Source organism: Oncorhynchus gorbuscha, unplaced genomic scaffold, assembly GCF_021184085.1.
Source record: "Oncorhynchus gorbuscha isolate QuinsamMale2020 ecotype Even-year unplaced genomic scaffold, OgorEven_v1.0 Un_scaffold_4956, whole genome shotgun sequence".
In the NCBI taxonomy this organism is placed as follows: Eukaryota; Metazoa; Chordata; class Actinopteri; order Salmoniformes; family Salmonidae; genus Oncorhynchus; species Oncorhynchus gorbuscha.
In genome coordinates this window covers 1,353-24,060 of record NW_025748871.1, presented here as the reverse complement: position 1 = coordinate 24,060, position 22,708 = coordinate 1,353, and the positions used below count along the sequence as shown (strand labels likewise).

General features: G+C 44.6%; 1 protein-coding gene across 1 annotated transcript; it reads right to left on the bottom strand.

Annotated features, from left to right (window-relative positions):
* Nucleotides 1–4,299: 4,299 nt before the first annotated feature.
* Nucleotides 4,300–22,448, bottom strand: LOC124028887 (angiotensin-converting enzyme 2-like). The gene is made up of 13 exons (XM_046340800.1): nt 22,247–22,448; nt 20,665–20,762; nt 20,185–20,357; nt 18,339–18,565; nt 16,470–16,614; nt 16,148–16,246; nt 7,142–7,264; nt 6,855–7,033; nt 6,550–6,608; nt 6,341–6,441; nt 6,047–6,163; nt 5,567–5,761; nt 4,300–4,564 (listed from the first exon to the last, which is right to left on the bottom strand). The coding sequence occupies exons 1-13, from the start codon at nt 22,431–22,433 to the stop codon at nt 4,468–4,470; spliced, it is 1,800 nt and encodes a 599-aa protein (XP_046196756.1). The 5' UTR covers nt 22,434–22,448; the 3' UTR covers nt 4,300–4,467.
* Between the last annotated feature and the right edge of the window lie 260 nt (nt 22,449–22,708).

Below are 22,708 nucleotides of genomic sequence, written 5' to 3'. Positions count from 1 at the left end.
CTAGGGTTAGTGTTAGCTACTAGGGTTAGCTACTAGGGTTAGGGTTAGCTACTAGGGTTAGGGTTAGCTGTTAGGGTTAGCTACTAGGGTTAGGGTTAGCTACTAGGGTTAGGGTTAGCTGGGTTAGGGTTAGCTACTAGGGTTAGGGTTAGGGTTAGCTACTAGGGTTAGCTACTAGGGTTAGGGTTAGCTACTAGGGTTAGCTACTAGGGTTAGGGTTAGCTACTAGGGCTACTAGGGTTAGGGTTAGCTACTAGGATTAGGGTTAGCTACTAGGGTTAGGGTTAGCTACTTAGGTTAGCTACTAGGGTTAGCTTAGCTAGGGTTAGGGTTAGCTACTAGGGTTAGCTACTAGGGTTAGGGTTAGCTACTAGGGTTAGCTACTAGGATTAGGGTTAGCTACTAGGGTTAGGGTTAGCTACTAGGGTTAGCTACTAGGATTAGGGTTAGCTACTAGGGTTAGCTACTAGGGTTAGGGTTAGCTACTAGGGTTAGCTACTAGGGTTAGGGTTAGCTACTAGGGTTAGGGTTAGCTAGCTACTAGGGTTAGGGTAGGGTTAGGGTTAGCTACTAGGGTTAGCTACTAGGGTTAGGGTTAGCTGTTAGGGTTAGCTACTAGGGTTAGCTACTAGGATTAGGGTTAGCTACTAGGGTTAGGGTTAGCTACTATGGTTAGCTACTAGGATTAGGGTTAGCTACTAGGGTTAGAGTTAGCTACTAGGGTTAGCTACTAGGGTTAGAGTACTAAACTAACATATGGAATTGTTTTAAGATGGTCATACCATGGATCATTTAGCTATTTGATGTAGAATTTTAGGACTTCTTTAGGTATATTTGATCAAATATTGAATTTGGCCTTTACTATTATAGCCCAAAGAAACACATGGACTAACATTCAGAAACGGTCCAAATGACATGAAAACATCATAAGGAAGGTTTTGATAGTTTTAACACGTCCTTTCAGTCTTGTGACAAAATGAAAAGCATCAGGAAGGATGATGACATCCAGGCGTTTGTCTTCTACATGAAGGCTGAAATGAGCAAACAACGCCTACTACTGCCAGGGCTGGTTCATCCACACTTCTAACGAGACCAAAGTAGTGTTGGGGAAACCCCAGGGGATGACTGGGGACCAGTCATTCTTCTTCGTCATCCATAAATGATAATATAATTTAATAATAATAATAATATATGCCATTTAGCAGACGCTTTTATCCAAAGCGACTTACAGTCATGTGTGCATACATTCTACGTATGGGTGGTCCCGGGGATCGAACCCACTACCCTGGCGTTACAAGCGCCATGCTCTGCCAACTGAGCTACAGAAGGACCACGATGAAGAGGGTTTGTTGTTTCTGCATGTTCTGTTTCTCTATAGTTTTTTTATGTACCATCATTTTATAACATGGTTGTTTTGAAGTGATCTGTCCTAATATCAACGAGATGTCAGAAAGCTTAGGAAATATTTGTGGGTTTTTGGACACATATTTAACCCCTTATTTGTGTTGGCACAAAGCTAATCCCGTTATTTGTATGGGTTCCCTTCAGACGATTCTGAAAGACTTTTGTGGGGGTCATAAAGCAAAACGGAGGACACCAGCGTGTTTGTGAGAGTCATCGTTTCCATAGAGTTAGTTTCCATAGAGTTAGTTTCCATAGAGTTAGTTTCCATAGAGTTAGTTTCCATAGAGTTAGTTTCTATAGAGTTAGTTTCTATAGAGTTAGTTTCCATAGAGTTAGTTTCCATGGAGTTAGTTTCCATAGAGTTAGGCCAAACCGTTCGGATGCTAGACGTTTTTCGTGAGAGAACTGATTTTCGGGATGGCTCATGGTCTGACAAACACAGCTGGAGCTCAGCCACCTTCCACTGCAGACGCGGAAGAGCAACATGGGCGGATGTGGGGGATCGAGACTCAGCCCATGCAAATATCTCTAGCTTAAGTTGACGGACTTTGATGGGGATATTTTAAAATTACATTTACTAGCTTGACACACAGATGTGCATCAATAGACTCTTAAGGATAAAGACTTTAAGATATGTTCAATATAATTGCTACTATATGTATTTTTAGTTCACCACTAATTGCATATTTTTCAAATAACTTCATAGTAGTCAGTAAATGAAATCAGACCAAGGACTATTGTTATTCCCTGTTATTTTATTCCCTGTTGTGTTATTGTTATTCCCTGTTGTGTTATTGTTATTCCCTGTTATTGTTATTCCCTGTTGTGTTATTGTTATTCCCTGTTATTGTTATTCCCTGTTTTGCTATTGTTATTCCCTGTTGTGTTATTGTTATTCCCTATTGTGCTATTGTTGTTCCATGTTGTGTTATTATTTATTCCCTGTTATTGTTATTCCCTGTTATTGTTATTCCCTGTTGTGCTATTGTTGTTCCATGTTGTGTTATTGTTATTCCCTGTTATTGTTGTTCCCTGTTGTGTTATTGTTATTCCCTGTTATTGTTGTTCCCTGTTGTGTTATTGTTATTCCCTGTTATTGTTATTCCATGTTGTTGTTATTGTTATTCCCTGTTGTGTTATTGTTATTCCCTGTTATTGTTATTCCCTGTTGTTATTGTTATTCCCTGTTGTGTTATTGTTGTTATTCCCTGTTGTGTTATTGTTATTCCCTGTTATTGTTATTCCCTGTTGTGTTATTGTTATTCCCTGTTGTGCTATTGTTATTCCCTGTTGTGTTATTGTTGTTCCATGTTGTGTTATTGCTATTCCTTGTTCATGTTGAATTTGAGTCGTGAATAGTGTTACCTATACTGTACAGATCAATTCAGGCTTTAAAAGCAGATTTAGGTAGATATGCACAAGGACTAAAAGGAATTGTTGAATAATAATAATATATTTTAACCTGTACATATCCTTTCAGACTTGTGACACACACAGACTGAAAAGCATCAGGAAGGATGATGAGGAGATCCAGGCATTTGTCTTCTACATGAAGGCTGAAATGAGCAAACAACGCCGGTTTGAGTCCGCCTACTGCCAGGGCTGGTTCATCCACACTTCTAACAAGACCAAAGTAGTGTTGGGGAAACCCCAGGGGATGACGGGGGACCAGTCATTCTTCTTTGTCATCCATAAATGATGAAGAGGGTTTGTTGTTTCTGCATGTTATGTTTCTCTATGTAGTTTCTATAGTGTATTTTATACCATCATTTTATACCACCATTTTATACCACCATTTTATACCATCATTTTATACCACCATTTTATACCACCATTTTATACCACCATTTATACCACCATTTTATACCACCATTTTGTACCACCATTTTATACCATCATTTTATACCACCATTTATACCACCATTTTATACCACCATTTTATACCACCATTTATACCACCATTTTATACCACCATTTTATACCACCATTTTATACCACCATTTATACCACCATTTTATACCACCATTTTATACCACCATTTTATACCATCATTTTATACCACCATTTATACCACCATTTTATACCACCATTTATACCACCATTTTGTACCACCATTTTATACCACCATTTATACCACCATTTTGTACCACCATTTTATACCACCATTTTGTACCACCATTTTATACCATGTCATTTTTATTATTGATCCCATGAGTCCCTGGAAAACAATGATGATTGCTGAGTGGGCTATACTGGCTACCATAAATGTACTGTCGATTCATTGAATGTAGAGAAACAGAGCCCAGGAAAATAATGGATGTGTACTGATATTACAGTGTGTGTGTGTGTGTGTGTGTGTGTGTGTGTGTGTGTGTGTGTGTGTGTGTGTGTGTGTGTGTGTGTGTGTGTGTGTGTGTGTGTGTGTGTGTGTGTGTGTGTGTGTGTGTGTGTGTGTGTGTGTGTGTGTGTGTGTGTGTGTGTGCAATGCAGCAGTGGCCTGTTTATTCTGCTATTGCAGAGAGAAGTAGCTATGTATCATACACAAATAATTAGCATTTGTTTGTATTTGTCAGTTATTGATCATTTAGTCAGATGAGTAATGCTTTTTATATTTTTCTGTGACTTAAGTCTTTTTTAAATTTAGAATAAAAATATATTCTAAAACTCTACAAATGTCTTGAATTCATACCGAATGTAAACGAATCATCCAACTTCTAATGTGGTCTTCTTGAAAGAGCTGTTGTTGTTGTTGTTGTTGTTGTTGTTGTTGTTGTTGTTGTTGTTGTTGTTGTTGTTGTTGTTGTTGTTGTTGTTGTTGTTGTTGTTGCTGTGGTTGTTGTTGCTGTTGTTGTTGTTGTTGTTGTTGTTGTTGTTGTTGTTGTTGTTGTTGTTGTGGTTGTTGTTGTTGTTGTTGTTGTTGTTGTTGCTGCTGTTGTTGTTGTTGTTGTTGTTGTTGTTGTTGTTGTTGCTGTTGTTGTTGTTGTTGTTGTTGTTGTTGTTGTTGTAGGGGGTTTTCAGATCTGTCAAGTTGTCTGTCAAACTTTCACACTGCCAATCAGCGACTCAGAACCCTGTCTGTTCATCCTCTTCCCTCTCAAATGTTTTGTTGGTCACACCGTAGGGGTTCTCTGCGTTCTCCTCAGCTTTCGCTGCACATTTCCTGGAGATATAGAAGAGAACAGTCATGTGTCTTAAAAATTGCTTAAATTAACATTTAGCAAATTGTGAGGTTGTTAAGAAAATATGTAGCAATTAATTTGTCTCTTCCAGACCTGGGTCGAATACGTGTCAAATACTTGAAGTTGTTGATTTAGGTCGACTAGATAGCAGGATTTGAGTTTAGGATTAAGTTTGGTTACAAACTGTATTTGAACCTCTACTCTTTTCATTCCTTAAAACAACAAAGCATCTCACAGTTGGCGCTGACCTAGGATCAGCTTTGCCTTTTAGAGCATAATGAATATATGATTACATGGACAGGGAGGACCTGATCCTAGATCAGCACTCTTATTCTGGTATGCTTTATGAATAGGGTTGCAAAATCCTGGTAACTTTGCCCAAATTTCCCTGGTTTTCCAGAAATCCTGGTTGGAAGAATTTTGCAACCCTGTTATGGATACGGCCCAGACTCACTTCTTCCTGTCTCTGAAACCAGAGATGATCAACCCTGTTATGAATACAGCCCAGACTCACTTCTTCCTGTCTCTGAAACCAGAGATGATCAACCCTGTTATGAATACTGCCCAGACTCACTTCTTCCTGTCTCTGAAACCAGAGATGATCAACCCTGATGAATACTCACTTCTTCCTGTCTCTGACGCCAGACATGATCAACCCTGTTATGAATACAGCCCAGACTCACTTCTTCCTGTCTCTGAAACCAGAGATGATCAACCCTGTTATGAATACGGCCCAGACTCACTTCTTCCTGTCTCTGAAACCAGAGATGATCAACCCTGTTATGAATACGGCCCAGACTCACTTCTTCCTGTCTCTGAAGCCAGAGATGATCAACCCTGTTATGAATACGGCCCAGACTCACTTCTTCCTGTCTCTGACGCCAGAGATGATCAACCCTGTTATGAATACGGCCCAGACTCACTTCTTCCTGTCTCTGACGCCAGAGATGATCAACCCTGTTATGAATACAGCCCAGACTCACTTCTTCCTGTCTCTGAAACCAGAGATGATGAGGTAACAGCCCATGCAGACCACCAGTCCCATGACCACCCCAAACACCACCAGCCAGACGGTGACCGGCTGCTCCACGGGCGGGGCCAGCGTTGCTAGGAGACCCTCGAACTCCAGAGTTTTATCGTCCAGTTTGAATGCGTCATTGATTCGACCTCTGGACATCCTAGTGAGATGAACGATGGCTTGAGTCATGGGGTTATGGGTAATGTTTCATGTACAAATACTGGCATAAAACATCCATAAGAGGATTTACTGAATGCTGGTGGGAAGATGCAACTTTATTTATGGCTGTAGTTTCAGAAACCACATGAAGAATGTTACACAAAGTGTTATTACTGTGTTTCAGACAGTCTTGTGGTGTCGCTCACTCAGTTTGGCAGATATGATTGGGCAAGGTTTGTTTTAGCATGTGTATAATCAGCTCACGTTCAAGGGTTGACTCCTTTACCTGATAGCAGCCTCTACCTCAGCTTTGGGAATGACCACGGCAGAGTTGGCAGGGTCAGTCACCACAAAATAGAAAGAGATTCTGGCTGTCTCATTGTAGGTGTGGATGTTCTCTGTCCTGGAACAAAGATAATAAAATGATGTGATGTCACAAGAAGATTCTAATAAATAATATTGATACAATATATATATATATACATTTTCATTCTGGAATGTGATGGGAGTGACTGACATAAAGAGAAGCAAAGCTGAGAGTGAGTGACGTTTAGGTGGACTTTTATTGTGAAACACTTACGTGAAAAGAGCTGCAGTCTTGTTGACCTCAAGGTAATACTGTCTCATGGCGTAGGCCATGTTGGCTTTGAACAGGTACATCTCGTTGGCGTTCCACACGTACTGGAAGAGAAACAATTCAAGTCAGTTCAACTGGATTATATGAAGAGATCGTCCAAACGAAAAGGTAGTGGAGCTGTTTTACAACCAAGTTCAGCTTAGTGTACTCACTGCCTTGTCACCCATTGCTGCTTTCAGACTCAACCTCACTTTGTAGGCATTCTCTGAGACTGTTGAACAGATAGGAAATATGCATTATTTATAGAATATATCACTTTTAACTACATCTAAAATGGCACAGAACATAGTACGGAGCGATGTATTGACTATGCATACTGGATAGTGAGCTAGATACAGAATCTGGACTCACATGGGTCCACTGTACTTTTGTACTACTTTGTGTGAAGCGATATATTGGCTATGCACACTAGATAGTGCCCTAGTATGGATAGGGACACTACTCTATAGGTACTCACATGGGTCCTCAGCTGCTCTCCATCCTGGCTTCCTGTTGTTCTTACTGTTTTCTGCTATGAGCCAAACATGGAGGTCCTTGAAGTAGTCCAGGAGAGGGGCGGAGTCCATCTGGGCATTTCCTGAAATCGTCTCCAGGGCTCTGGTCCACGACTTTGACCTCCCGAACTCCAGCATCGTCCTGTAAAATGACATGTGGTTGTTAGCTTGTTTACTTGTTCATTGGCCATTCAGCATTCTTAGAAGTAGACATGACAGACGCAACAACAGACGGATTTGGTAGGAGCACCTGAGCTTGTCCCCGGCTGCTGTAGAGTTGGTGATGTCACACTTGAATAAAGGTCCAGAGTGGCCAGCTGCCTCACAGAGAGCCTTCTGGAACTGGAACTGGTAGATAGTCCTGGTGAAGTATCTATGACAGAGACAGTCCTGGGTCAGATACAGTACATGTCCTGGTGAAGTATCTATGATAGAGACAGTCCTGGGTCAAGTACAGTACATGTCCTGGTGAAGTATCTATGACAGAGACAGTCCTGGGTCAGATACAGTACATGTCCTGGTGAAGTATCTATGACAGAGACAGTCCTGGGTCAGATACAGTCAATGTCCTGGTGAAGTATCTATGACAGAGACAGTCCTGGGTCAAGTACAGTACATGTCCTGTTGAAGTATCTATGATAGAGACAGTCCTGGGTCAAGTACAGTACATGTCCTGGTGATGTATCTATGACAGAGACAGTCCTGGGTCAAGTACAGTACATGTCCTGGTGAAGTATCTATGACAGAGACAGTCCTGGGTAAAGTACAGTACATGTCCTGTTGAAGTATCTATGACAGAGACAGTCCTGGGTCAAGTACAGTACATGTCCTGGTGAAGTATCTATGACAGAGACAGTCCTGGGTCAGATACAGTACATGTCCTGGTGAAGTATCTATGATAGAGACAGTCCTGGGTCAAGTACAGTACATGTCCTGGTGAAGTATCTATGACAGAGACAGTCCTGGGTCAGATACAGTACATGTCCTGGTGAAGTATCTATGACAGAGACAGTCCTGGGTCAGATACAGTCAATGTCCTGGTGAAGTATCTATGACAGAGACAGTCCTGGGTCAAGTACAGTACATGTCCTGTTGAAGTATCTATGATAGAGACAGTCCTGGGTCAAGTACAGTACATGTCCTGGTGATGTATCTATGACAGAGACAGTCCTGGGTCAAGTACAGTACATGTCCTGGTGAAGTATCTATGACAGAGACAGTCCTGGGTAAAGTACAGTACATGTCCTGTTGAAGTATCTATGACAGAGACAGTCCTGGGTCAAGTACAGTACATGTCCTGGTGAAGTATCTATGACAGAGACAGTCCTGGGTCAAGTACAGTACATGTCCTGGTGAAGTATCTATGACAGAGACAGTCCTGGGTCAGATACAGTCAATGTCCTGGTGAAGTATCTATGACAGAGACAGTCCCGGGTCAGATACAGTACATGTCCTAGTGAAGTATCTATGACAGACAGAGACAGTCTTGGTGAAGTATCTATGACAGAGACAGTCCTGGGTCAGATACAGTACATGTCCTGGTGAAGTATCTATGACAGAGACAATCCTGGGTCAGATACAGTACATGTACTGGTGAAGTATCTATGACAGAGACAGTCCTGGGTCAGATACAGTACAAGTCCTGGTGAAGTATCTATGACAGACAGAGACAGTCCTGGGTCAGATACAGTACATGTCCTGGTGAAGTATCTATGACAGAGACAGTCCTGGGTCAGATACAGTACATGTCCTGGTGAAGTATCTATGACAGAGACAGTCCTGGGTCAGATACAGTCAATGTCCTGGTGAAGTATCTATGACAGAGACAGTCCTGGGTCAGATACAGTACATGTCCTAGTGAAGTATCTATGACAGACAGAGACAGTCTTGGTGAAGTATCTATGACAGAGACAGTCCTGGGTCAGATACAGTACATGTCCTGGTGAAGTATCTATGACAGAGACAATCCTGGGTCAGATACAGTACATGTACTGGTGAAGTATCTATGACAGAGACAGTCCTGGGTCAGATACAGTACATGTCCTGGTGAAGTATCTATGACAGACAGAGACAGTCCTAGGTCAAGTACAGTACATGTCCTGGTGAAGTATCTATGACAGAGACAGTCCTGGGTCAGATACAGTACATGTCCTGGTGAAGTATCTATGACAGAGACAGTCCTGGGTCAAGTACAGTACATGTCCTGGTGAAGTATCTATGACAGAGACAGTCCTGGGTCAAGTACAGTACATGTCCTGGTGAAGTATCTATGACAGAGACAGTCCTGGGTCAAGTACAGTACATGTCCTGTTGAAGTATCTATGACAGAGACAGTCCTGGGTCAAGTACAGTACATGTCCTGGTGATGTATCTATGACAGGGACAGTCCTGGGTCAAGTAGAGTACATGTCCTGGTGAAGTATCTATGACAGAGACAGTCCTGGGTCAAGTACAGTACATGTCCTGGTGAAGTATCTATGACAGAGACAGTCCTGGGTAAAGTACAGTACATGTCCTGGTGAAGTATCTATGACAGAGACAGTCCTGGGTCAGATACAGTACATGTCCTAGTGAAGTATCTATGACAGACAGAGACAGTCTTGGTGAAATATCTATGACAGAGACAGTCCTGGGTCAGATACAGTACATGTCCTGGTGAAGTATCTATGACAGACAGAGACAGTCCTGGGTCAGATACAGTACAAGTCCTGGTGAAGTATCTATGACAGACAGAGACAGTCCTGGGTCAGATACAGTACATGTCCTGGTGAAGTATCTATGACAGAGACAGTCCTGGGTCAGATACAGTACATGTCCTGGTGAAGTATCTATGACAGAGACAGTCCTGGGTCAGAATGTCCTGGTGACAGTCCTGGGTCAGATACAGTGTCCTGGTGAAGTATCTATGACAGAGAAAGTCCTGGGTCAGATACAGTACATGTCCTAGTGAAGTATCTATGACAGACAGAGACAGTCTTGGTGAAGTATCTATGACAGAGACAGTCCTGGGTCAGATACAGTACATGTCCTGGTGAAGTATCTATGACAGAGACAATCCTGGGTCAGATACAGTACATGTACTGGTGAAGTATCTATGACAGAGACAGTCCTGGGTCAGATACAGTACATGTCCTGGTGAAGTATCTATGACAGACAGAGACAGTCCTGGGTCAGATACAGTACAAGTCCTGGTGAAGTATCTATGACAGACAGAGACAGTCCTGGGTCAGATACAGTACATGTCCTGGTGAAGTATCTATGACAGAGACAGTCCTGGGTCAGATACAGTACATGTCCTGGTGAAGTATCTATGACAGAGACAGTCCTGGGTCAGATACAGTCAATGTCCTGGTGAAGTATCTATGACAGAGACAGTCCTGGGTCAGATACAGTACATGTCCTAGTGAAGTATCTATGACAGACAGAGACAGTCTTGGTGAAGTATCTATGACAGAGACAGTCCTGGGTCAGATACAGTACATGTCCTGGTGAAGTATCTATGACAGAGACAATCCTGGGTCAGATACAGTACATGTACTGGTGAAGTATCTATGACAGAGACAGTCCTGGGTCAGATACAGTACATGTCCTGGTGAAGTATCTATGACAGACAGAGACAGTCCTGGGTCAGATACAGTACAAGTCCTGGTGAAGTATCTATGACAGACAGAGACAGTCCTGGGTCAGATACAGTACATGTCCTGGTGAAGTATCTATGACAGACAGAGACAGTCCTGGGTCAAGTACAGGACATGTCCTGGTGAAGTATCTATGACAGACAGAGACAGTCCTGGGTCAAGTACAGTGCATGTCCTGGTGAAGTATCTATGACAGAGACAGTCCTGGGTCAGATACAGTACATGTCCTGGTGAAGTATCTATGACAGAGACAGTCCTGGGTCAGATACAGTACATGTCCTGGTGAAGTATCTATGACAGAGACAGTCCTGGGTCAAGTACAGTACATGTCCTGGTGAAGTATCTATGACAGAGACAGTCCTGGGTCAAGTACAGTACATGTCCCTGGTGAAGTATCTATGACAGAGACAGTCCTGGGTCAAGTACAGTACATGTCCTGGTGAAGTATCTATGACAGAGACAGTCCTGGGTCAAGTACAGTACATGTCCTGGTGAAGTATCTATGACAGAGACAGTCCTGGGTCAAGTACAGTACATGTCCTGGTGAAGTATCTATGACAGAGACAGTCCTGGGTCAGATACAGTCAATGTCCTGGTGAAGTATCTATGACAGAGACAGTCCTGGGTCAGATACAGTACATGTCCTGGTGAAGTATCTATGACAGAGACAGTCCTGGGTCAGATACAGTACATGTCCTGGTGAAGTATCTATGACAGAGACAGTCCTGGGTCAAGTACAGTACATGTCCTGGTGAAGTATCTATGACAGAGACAGTCCTGGGTCAAGTACAGTACATGTCCCTGGTGAAGTATCTATGACAGAGACAGTCCTGGGTCAGATACAGTACATGTCTATGCTTCATCATCTCCCACCACCTAAAGCTAAATGACTGGATGTGAGGAGTAGTGAGAATGGCTGGATGTGAGGAGTAGTGAGAATGGCTGGATGTGAGGGGTAGTGAGAATGGCTGGATGTGAGGAGTAGTGAAAATGGCTGAATGTGAGGGGTAGTGAGAATGGCTGGATGTGAGGAGTAGTGAAAATGGCTGGATGTGAGGAGTAGTGAGAATGGCTGGATGTGAGGGGTATTGAGATGAGACCTGATGAAGGAGTAGTGAGAATGGCTGGATGTGAGGGGTAGTGAGATGAGACCTGATGAAGGAGTAGTGAGGATGGCTGGATGTGAGGGGTATTGAGATGAGACCTGATGAAGGAGTAGTGAGAATGGCTGGATGTGAGGAGTAGTGAAAATGGCTGAATGTGAGGGGTAGTGAGAATGGCTGGATGTGAGGAGTAGTGAAAATGGCTGGATGTGAGGAGTAGTGAGAATGGCTGGATGTGAGGAGTAGTGAGAATGGCTGGATGTGAGGAGTAGTGATAATGGCTGGATGTGAGGAGTAGTGAGAATGGCTGGATGTGAGGGGTAGTGAGAATGGCTGGATGTGAGGAGTAGTGAGAATGGCTGGATGTGAGGGGTAGTGAGAATGGCTGGCTGTGAGGAGTAGTGAGAATGGCTGGATGTGAGGGGTAGTGAGAATGGCTGGATGTGAGGAGTAGTGAGAATGGCTGGATGTGAGGGGTAGTGAGAATGGCTGGATGTGAGGAGTAGTGAGAATGGCTGGATGTGAGGGGTAGTGAGAATGGCTGGATGTGAGGAGTAGTGAGAATGGCTGGATGTGAGGGGTAGTGAGAATGGCTGGATGTGAGGAATAGTGAGAATGGCTGGATGTGAGGAGTAGTGAGAATGGCTGGATGTGAGGAGTAGTGAAAATGGCTGGATGTGAGGGGTAGTGAGATGAGACCTGATGAAGGAGTAGTGAGAATGGTTGGATGTGAGGGGTAGTGAGAATGGCTGGATGTGAGGGGTAGTGAGATGAGACCTGATGAAGGAGTAGTGAGAATGGCTGGATGTGAGGAGTAGTGAGAATGGCTGGATGTGAGGAGTAGTGAGAATGGCTGGATGTGAGGAGTAGTGAGAATGGCTGGATGTGAGGAGTAGTGAGAATGGCTGGATGTGAGGGGTAGTGAGATGAGACCTGATGAAGGAGTAGTGAGAATGGTTGGATGTGAGGGGTAGTGAGAATGGCTGGATGTGAGGAGTAGTGAGAATGGCTGGATGTGAGGGGTAGTGAGATGAGACCTGATGAAGGAGTAGTGAGAATGGTTGGATGTGAGGAGTAGTGAGATGAGACCTGATGAAGGAGTAGTGAGAATGGTTGGATGTGAGGGGTAGTGAGAATGGCTGGATGTGAGGAGTAGTGAGAATGGCTGGATGTGAGGAGTAGTGAAAATGGCTGGATGTGAGGAGTAGTGAAAATGGCTGGATGTGAGGGGTAGTGAGATGAGACCTGATGAAGGAGTAGTGAGAATGGTTGGATGTGAGGGGTAGTGAGAATGTCTGGATGTGAGGGGTGTTGAGATGAGACCTGATGAAGGAGTATTGAGAATGGCTGGATGTGAGGGGTAGTGAGAATGGCTGGATGTGAGGAGTAGTGAGAATGGTTGGATGTGAGGGGTAGTGAGAATGGCTGGATGTGAGGGGTAGTGAGAATGGCTGGATGTGAGGGGTAGTGAGAATGGTTGGATGTGAGGGGTAGTGAGAATGGCTGGATGTGAGGGGTGTTGAGATGAGACCTGATGAAGGAGTATTGAGAATGGCTGGATGTGAGGGGTGTTGAGATGAGACCTGATGAAGGAGTATTGAGAATGGCTGGATGTGAGGGGTATTGAGATGAGACCTGATGAAGGAGTTGTGAGAATGGCTGGATGTGAGGGATATTGAGATGAGACCTGATGAAGGAGTAGTGAGAATGGCTGGATGTGAGGGGTATTGAGATGAGACCTGATGAAGGAGTAGTGAGGATGGCTGGATGTGAGGGGTAGTGAGAATGGCTGGATGTGAGGGGTAGTGAGAATGGCTGGATGTGAGGGGTATTGAGATGAGACCTGATGAAGGAGTTGTGAGAATGGCTGGATGTGAGGGATATTGAGATGAGACCTGATGAAGGAGTAGTGAGAATGGCTGGATGTGAGGGGTATTGAGATGAGACCTGATGAAGGAGTAGTGAGGATGGCTGGATGTTGAGATGAGACCTGATGGATTGGCTGGATGATGAGATGAGACCTGATGAAGGAGTAGTGAGGATGGCTGGATGTGAGGGGTATTGAGATGAGACCTGATGAAGGAGTAGTGAGGATGGCTGGATGTGAGGGGTATTGAGATGAGACCTGATGAAGGAGTAGTGAGAATGGCTGGATGTGATGAAGGAGTGGCTGGATGTGAGATGAGACCTGATGAAGGAGTAGTGAGGATGGCTGGATGTGAGGGGTATTGAGATGAGACCTGATGAAGGAGTAGTGAGACTGGCTGGATGTGAGGGTTAGTGAGAATGGCTGGATGTGAGAGTGAGAATGATGTGAGGAGTAGTGAGAATGGCTGGATGTGAGGGTATTGAGATGAGACCTGATGAAGGAGTTGTGAGAATGGCTGGATGTGAGGGATAGAATGAGATGGACTGATGAAGTAGTGAAAATGGCTGGATGTGAGGAGTAGTGAAAATGGCTGGATGTGAGGGGTAGTGAGAATGGCTGGATGTGAGGGGTGAGATGAGACCTGATGAAGGAGTAGTGAGAATGGCTGGATGTGAGGGGATATTGAGATGAGACCTGATGAAGGAGTAGTGAGGATGGCTGGATGTGAGGGGTATTGAGATGAGACCTGATGAAGGAGTAGTGAGACTGGCTGGATGTTAGGGGTAGTGAGAATGGTTGGATGTGAGGGGTAGTGAGAATGGCTGGATGTGAGGGGTATTGAGATGAGACCTGATGAAGGAGTAGTGAGAATGGCTGGATGTGAGGGATATTGAGATGAGACCTGATGAAGGAGTAGTGAGGATGGCTGGATGTGAGGGGTATTGAGATGAGACCTGATGAAGGAGTAGTGAGGATGGCTGGATGTGAGGGGTAGTGAGATGAGACCTGATGAAGGAGTAGTGAGGATGGCTGGATGTGAGGGGTATTGAGATGAGACCTGATGAAGGAGTAGTGAGAATGGCTGGATGTGAGGGGTATTGAGATGAGACCTGATGAAGGAGTAGTGTGGATGGCTGGATGTGAGGGGTATTGAGATGAGACCTGATGAAGGAGTAGTGAGACTGGCTGGATGTGAGGGGTATTGAGATGAGACCTGATGAAGTAGTGAGGATGGCTGGATGTGAGGGGTATTGAGATGAGACCTGATGAAGGAGTAGTGAGAATGGCTGGATGTGAGGGGTAGTGAGATGAGACCTGATGAAGGAGTAGTGAGAATGGTTGGATGTGAGGGGTAGTGAGAATGGCTGGATGTGAGGAGTAGTGAGAATGGCTGGATGTGAGGAGTAGTGAGAATGGCTGGATGTGAGGGGTAGTGAGATGAGACCTGATGAAGGAGTAGTGAGAATGGTTGGATGTGAGGGGTAGTGAGATTGTCTGGATGTGAGGGGTGTTGAGATGAGACCTGATGAAGGAGTATTGAGAATGGCTGGATGTGAGGGGTAGTGAGAATGGCTGGATGTGAGGAGTAGTGAGAATGGTTGGATGTGAGGGGTAGTGAGAATGGCTGGATGTGAGGGGTAGTGAGAATGGCTGGATGTGAGGGGTAGTGAGAATGGTTGGATGTGAGGGGTAGTGAGAATGGCTGGATGTGAGGGGTGTTGAGATGAGACCTGATGAAGGAGTATTGAGAATGGCTGGATGTGAGGGGTAGTGAGAATGGCTGGATGTGAGGGGTAGTGAGAATGGCTGGATGTGAGGGGTATTGAGATGAGACCTGATGAAGGAGTAGTGAGGATGGCTGGATGTGAGGGATATTGAGATGAGACCTGATGAAGGAGTAGTGAGAATGGCTGGATGTGAGGGGTATTGAGATGAGACCTGATGAAGGAGTAGTGAGAATGGCTGGATGTGAGGGGTAGTGAGATGAGACCTGATGAAGGAGTAGTGAGGATGGCTGGATGTGAGGGGTATTGAGATGAGACCTGATGAATGGCTGGATGTGAGTATTGAGATGATGGAAGGAGTAGTGAGGATGGCTGGATGTGAGGGGTATTGAGATGAGACCTGATGAAGGAGTAGTGAGGATGGCTGGATGTGAGGGGTATTGAGATGAGACCTGATGAAGGATGTGGTGAGGATGGCTGGATGTGAGGGGTATTGAGATGAGACCTGATGAAGGAGTAGTGAGGATGGCTGGATGTGAGGGGTATTGAGATGAGACCTGATGAAGGAGTAGTGAGGATGGCTGGATGTGAGGGGTATTGAGATGAGACCTGATGAAGGAGTAGTGAGGATGGCTGGATGTGAGGGGTATTGAGATGAGACCTGATGAAGGAGTAGTGAGGATGGCTGGATGTGAGGGGTATTGAGATGAGACCTGATGAAGGAGTAGTGAGGATGGCTGGATGTGAGGGGTAGTGAGATGAGACCTGATGAAGGAGTAGTGAGGATGGCTGGATGTGAGGGGTATTGAGATGAGACCTGATGAAGGAGTAGTGAGGATGGCTGGATGTGAGGGGTATTGAGATGAGACCTGATGAAGGAGTAGTGAGACTGGCTGGATGTGAGGGGTATTGAGATGAGACCTGATGAAGGAGTAGTCTCCGGACACGTGGAACAGAGCAGGCGGGTCACAGTATGTCTCATCTCTGGGTAAGGGCTCCACTACACCGACCATATCCCTCCTGGTAACAGAGTTAGCATCAATAGTTAGCATTGTAATGTCCCTATAGTGTATTGCGAAACCAACTATGAGGTAAAAACACTAAACCTCCACTAGAGCTGCTTCTTTACATCGATATACAACACTGATATATTGTTTGCGATTCTTTATCTCCCATCAGCTAAAGATAAATCAACTGTGACCTATGACAAGCTGAAGAAGCTCCAGAAGAGGTCCTTCCTTACTTCATCTCCCACCAGCGCTGCATCCACTGGTCCTTGGGGATGGTCCCCAGGAAGACCTGCCACCTCCACTCCTCCAGCATGTAGGTGAAAGGCAGGGTGGCCACGATGGTCAGGGCCTGCTTCATCAGGAAGTTGATCTCAGTCTCTGCATTGGAGCGGGAGGAAGAAGTGCTGTTTGAGAGAGGGTACATCTAGAATGCTGACACTGTATAGAAAACAGAGTGTAGTGGTCTCTGGTTAAAGAGTAGGGCACTTCTCGGGTGTTATCCGAGACAGGGAGTCACTAGAGGAGCCATTTTGATGAAACAACGTGAAACAAAACCTACATCACGGTCTGACTCAGTGTCGATTATCCCCATCAGATATACATGTAGATTTGCTCATACCTGCCCTGGCCTTGGCCCTGAATCTGTCCTGACCCTGTCCCTGACCCTGGCCCTGGCTCTGTCCTGATCCTGACCCTGACCCTGGCCCTGACCCTGTCCCTGTCCCTGGCCCTCCCTGGCCCTGGCCCTGGCCCTGGCCCTGGCCCTGTCGCTGTCCCTGACCCTGGCCCTGGCCCTGTCCCTGACCCTGACCCTGACCCTGTCCCTGATCCTGACCCTGACACTGGCCCTGTCCCTGACCCTGACCCTGGCCCTGTCCTGACCCTGGCCCTGTCCCTCGCCCTATCCTGACCCTGACCCTGACCCTGGCCCTGTCCCTGACCTTGATCCTGTCCCTGTCCATGACCCTGTCCCTGTCCTTGACACTGACCCTGTCCCTGACCCTGAAACTGACCCTGTCCCTGGCCCTGGCTCTGTCCTGACCCTGTCCCTGACCCTGTCCCTGTCCCTGACCCTGACCCTGTTCCTGACCCTGTCCCTGACCCTGACCCTGTCCCTGTCCCTGTCCCTGTCCCTGTCCCTGTCCCTGTCCCTGTCCCTGTCCCTGACCCTGACCCTGACCCTGACCCTGTCCCTGTCCCTGTCCCTGTCCCTGACCCTGACCCTGTCCCTGACCCTGAAACTGACCCTGTCCCTGGCCCTGGCTCTGTCCTGACCCTGTCCCTGACCCTGTCCCTGTCCCTGACCCTGTTCCTGACCCTGTCCCTGACCCTGACCCTGACCCTGACCCTGTCCCTGTCCCTGTCCCTGTCCCTGACCCTGACCCTGACCCTGTCCCTGTCCCTGTCCCTGTCCCTGTCCCTGACCCTGACCCTGACCCTGACCCTGACCCTGTCCCTGTCCCTGTCCCTGTCCCTGACCCTGACCCTGACCCTGACCCTGACCCTGTCCCTGTCCCTGACCCTGTCCCTGTCCCTGACCCTGTCCCTGTCCTGACCCTGTCCCTGACCCTGACCCTGACCCTGTCCCTGACCCTGTCCCTGTCCCTGACCCTGACCCTGACCCTGACCCTGACCCTGTCCCTGTCCCTGTCCCTGACCCTGTCCCTGACCCTGTCCCTGACCCTGACCCTGTCCCTGTCCCTGATCCTGACCCCGTCCCCGTCCCTGATCCTGACCCTGACCCTGTCCCTGACCCTGTCCCTGTCCTGACCCTGTCCCTGTCCCTGTCCCTGATCCTGACCCCGTCCCTGTCCCTGATCCTGACCCTGACCATGTCCCTGACCCTGTCCCTGTCCTGACCCTGTCCCTGACCCTGTCCCTGTCCTGACCCTGTCCCTGACCCTGACCCTGACCCTGTCCCTGTCCCTGACCCTGTCCTGACCCTGTCCCTGACCCTGTCGCTGACCCTGATTCTGTTCAGGTGTAACTCAGGTATTCCATAGACCAGCTATAACAACAACAACAACTGTTGTCTAACTGTTATCCTCAGATCTAGATCTGCTTCTACCACTACCTGCCCCTACCCCTGACTCAGCTGTCACCTTTATCCTCTACGAAGTCGTCTGGCAGGAGTCCCAGGGCCTTCAGGTGTTTAGGGGTGGCAGCGGACAGGGACATGATCTCCCCCACGGCCTCGTGGAAGCCCTCGTTAGCCCCGTCTCTCAGCAGGTAGGACAGGTTCCTGTAGGCCATCTGGTACTGGTTGTGTCCCATCTCATGATGCGCTGTCAGGAAGTGGTCCATGTTCACCTCCGTACACATCTTGATCCTGGAAATGGGGGAAATATAGGAAGTAGTCAAAGTCAGGGAAGTACAGTATAATAGAGTATAATACATTATAAAACAGTATAATACAGAATAATACAATATACTACAGTATAATGCATTATAATGCATATAATACAGTATAATATGTTATAATACATAATACAGTAATACAGTATATAATACAGTATAATACAGTAATACAGTATATAATACAGTATAATACAGTAATACAGTATATAATACAGTATAATATGTTATAATACATAATACAGCATAATACAGTAATACAGTATATAATACAGTATAATATGTTATAATACATAATACACTATAATATAGTAATACAGTATATAATACAGTATAATACGTTATCATACATAATACAGTACAGTACAGTACAGTAATACAGTATATAATACAGTATAATACGTTATAATACATAATACAGTATAATACAGTAATACAGTATATAATACAGTATATAATACAGTATAATACATTATAATACATAATACAGTAATATAGTAATACAGTATATAATACAGTATAATACATTATAATACATAATACAGTATAATACAGTAATACAGTATATAATACAGTATAATACATTATAATACATAATACAGTATAGTACAGTAATACAGTATATAATACAGTATAATACGTTATAATACATAATACAGTATAATACAGTAATACAGTATATAATACAGTATAATACATTATAATACATAATACAGTATAATACAGTAATACAGTATATAATACAGTATAATACATTATAATACATAATACAGTAATATAGTAATACAGTATATAATACAGTACAATACATTATAATACATAATACAGTAATATAGTAATACAGTATAATACAGTAATACAGTATATAATACAGTATAATACATTATAATACATAATACAGTAATATAGTAATACAGTATATAATACAGTATAATACGTTATAATACATAATACAGTATAATACATACAGTATAATACAGTAATACAGTATATAATACAGTATAATACATTATAATACATAATACAGTAATATAGTAATACAGTATATAATACAGTATAATACATTATAATACATAATACAGTAATATAGTAATACAGTATATAATACAGTATAATACAGTAATACAGTATATAATACAGTATAATACATTATAATACATAATACAGTAATATAGTAATACAGTATATAATACAGTATAATACATTATAATACATAATACAGTAATATAGTAATACAGTATATAATACAGTACAATACCGTATAATAAGTTCATATTTATGATGAATATTTAATCATTACAATTGATGCTGAGTGTAAGGAGGTATAGCCTACAAAATCAGATCAACTCCCTCAGATTTAATTCTACATGTGTGTACAGCATTTTGAAAAGCAGTTCAACGTGCTGTGGATTTTTACCTTGATGACTTCTGTTTCACAACAGAATTCCTTCATATCTTTATGACATGCTGCTGCGACTAACAGGAAATGAATTCTATATCAGTAGTTAGTGCCTGCAGTCTCTCTGTCCCTCCCTAAGGCTCAACTTACTGCGTGTACAGGGATAAATACAGTAGGAACATGATTCCTGTTACCTGAAGTCCTCTCTGTTCCCCATGTCCCAGGCTGTAGGGTGGCACACTACCTTCCTGCCATCAGTAGGTTTCTCCAGCATAGAGTCCTTCCAGAAGTTATCAAACATCTTGTATAGACCCACCGACATGAAGAACTTCTCTGCTTCTTGGAACAGTCTGTCCTTAGGCCATTTCTGGGAATGACAGAAAAGGTGTTTAACTCACAGGGTATTTTAGGAGGTAAGAATTGAAAGTAACAGAAGTCACCATTAAAGTCACACTTCCAACCCACGAATTGTTAGCTAGATTACTTGTTGGTTATTACTGCATTGTCGGAACTAGAAGCACAAGCATTTCGCTACACTCGCATTAACATCTGCTAACCATGTGTATGTGACAAATCAAATTTGATTTGATTTGATTTGACGATTCCTAGTCTACAATTGTCAAGGTTTATGTTGGATACATACAATAGCAGATCATGATTTATTTTCACTCAACCTGTGCGATCATAGCGTTCGTCACATCAATATCGGTTTTCTCTGGAAAAGGGGTTGAGATGGGGTAAAGACCTGTCCAAAACCTTCCCCACATGTCACCTGAAAAAGGTAATTAGAGAGAGAGAGAGAGAGGAGAGAGAGACAGAGAGAGAGAGAGAGAGAGAGAGAGAGAGAGAGAGAGAGAGAGAGAGAGAGAGAGAGAGAGAGAGAGAGAGAGAGGAGAGAGAGGGAGAGAGAGGGAGAGACAGAGAGAACAGAGAGAGAGAGAACAGAGAGAGAGAGACAGAGAGAGAGAGAACAGAGAGAGAGAGACAGAGAGAGAGAGAGAGACAGAGAGAGAGAGAGAGAGAGAGAACAGAGAGAGAGAACAGAGAGAGAGAGAGAGAGAGAGAGAGAGAGACAGAGAGAGAGAGAGAGAGAGAGAGAGAGAGAGAGAGAGAGAGAGAGAGAGAGAGAGAGAGAGAGAGAGAGAGAGAGAGAGAGAGAGAGAGAGAGAGAGAGAGAGAGAGAGAGAGAGAGAGAGAGAGAGAGAGAGAGAGAGAGAGAGAGAGAGAGAGAGAGAGAGAGAGAGAGAGAGAGAGAGAGAGAGAGAGAGAGAGAGAGAGAGAGAGAGAGAGAGAGACAGAGAGAGGGAGAGAGACAGAGAGAACAGAGAGAGAGAATAGAGAGAGAGAGAGAGAGAGAGAACAGAGAGAGAGAGGGAACAGAGAGAGCAGAGAGAGCAGAGAGAGAGATCAGAGGGAACAGAGAGAGAGAATAGAGAGAGAGAGACAGAGAGAGAGAGACCAGAGAGAGAGAACAGAGAGAGAGAATAGAGAGAGAGAGAGACAGAGAGAGAGAGACCAGAGAGAGAGAACAGAGAGAGAGAGACCAGAGAGAGAGAACAGAGAGAACCAGAGAGAGAGAGACAGAGAGAGAGAGACCAGAGAGAGAGAACAGAGAGAGAGAGAGAGAGAGAGACAGAGAGAGAGAACAGAGAGAGAGAGAGAGAGAGAGAGACAGAGAGAGAGAGACAGAGAGAGAGAACAGAGAGAGAGAGAGGGAACAGAGAGAGAGAGAGAGAGAGACAGAGAGAGAGAACAGAGAGAGAGAATAGAGAGAGAGAGAGAGAGAGAGAGAGAGAGAGAGAGAACAGAGAGAGAGAGGGAACAGAGAGAGAGAGAGAGAGAGAACAGAGAGAGAGAGAGAGAGACAGAGAGAGAGAACAGAGAGAGAGAACAGAGAGAGAGAACAGAGAGAGAGAGAGGGAACAGAGAGAGAGAGAACAGAGAGAGAGAACAGAGAGAGAGAACAGAGAGAGAACAGAGAGAGAGAGAGAGAGAGAGAACAGAGAGAGAGAGAGAACAGAGAGAGAGAGAAACAGAGAGAGAGAGAGACAGAGAGAGAGAGAGAGAGAGAGAGAGAGAGAGAGAGAGAGAGAGAGAGAGAGAGAGAGAGAGAGAGAGAGACAGAGAGAGAGAGAGAGAGAGAGAGAGAGAGACAGAGAGAGAGAGAGAGAGAGAAGAGAGAAGACCTTCATAAACTGACTCAGTCATGTTCCAGCAGTGATGGAGTGAAAGCTGAGCCCTGTCCAGTGCCCTTACCCAGTAGATGTGCAGGCAGGCCCCCCTCTGGGTGGATGTGTTCAGGGTGTTTGGCCTGCAGCTTAGACCTCACATAGGCATGCAGCTCTTTGTAGAGGGGGAGGATCTGGAAAGACACAATAGAGTTGATGGTGTGAAGTAAAACATCAAAACACAATGTCTTTGATGTGGCAAGTCCGATTTGCATAATGCAAATAAAGCACACTGGTTGGGGAGTAAAAGATTACATATAACGGATTCCAAACATCTAACTCTAATTCGTTGTGTTACCAGCAAAAATATTGTAATCAGATTACAGATACAGATATGATTACTTCTAGTATTACTTTTAAAATCAGAAAGGAAACAAACAAATTATTTGACACCTTTCTGCTTCTCAATGACATTCAAATCAGCATTGGAAAAAAGGGACACTTTTTTTATACCGACGTTAAGACAGTTTCAGGCTGGATATTCGACAGA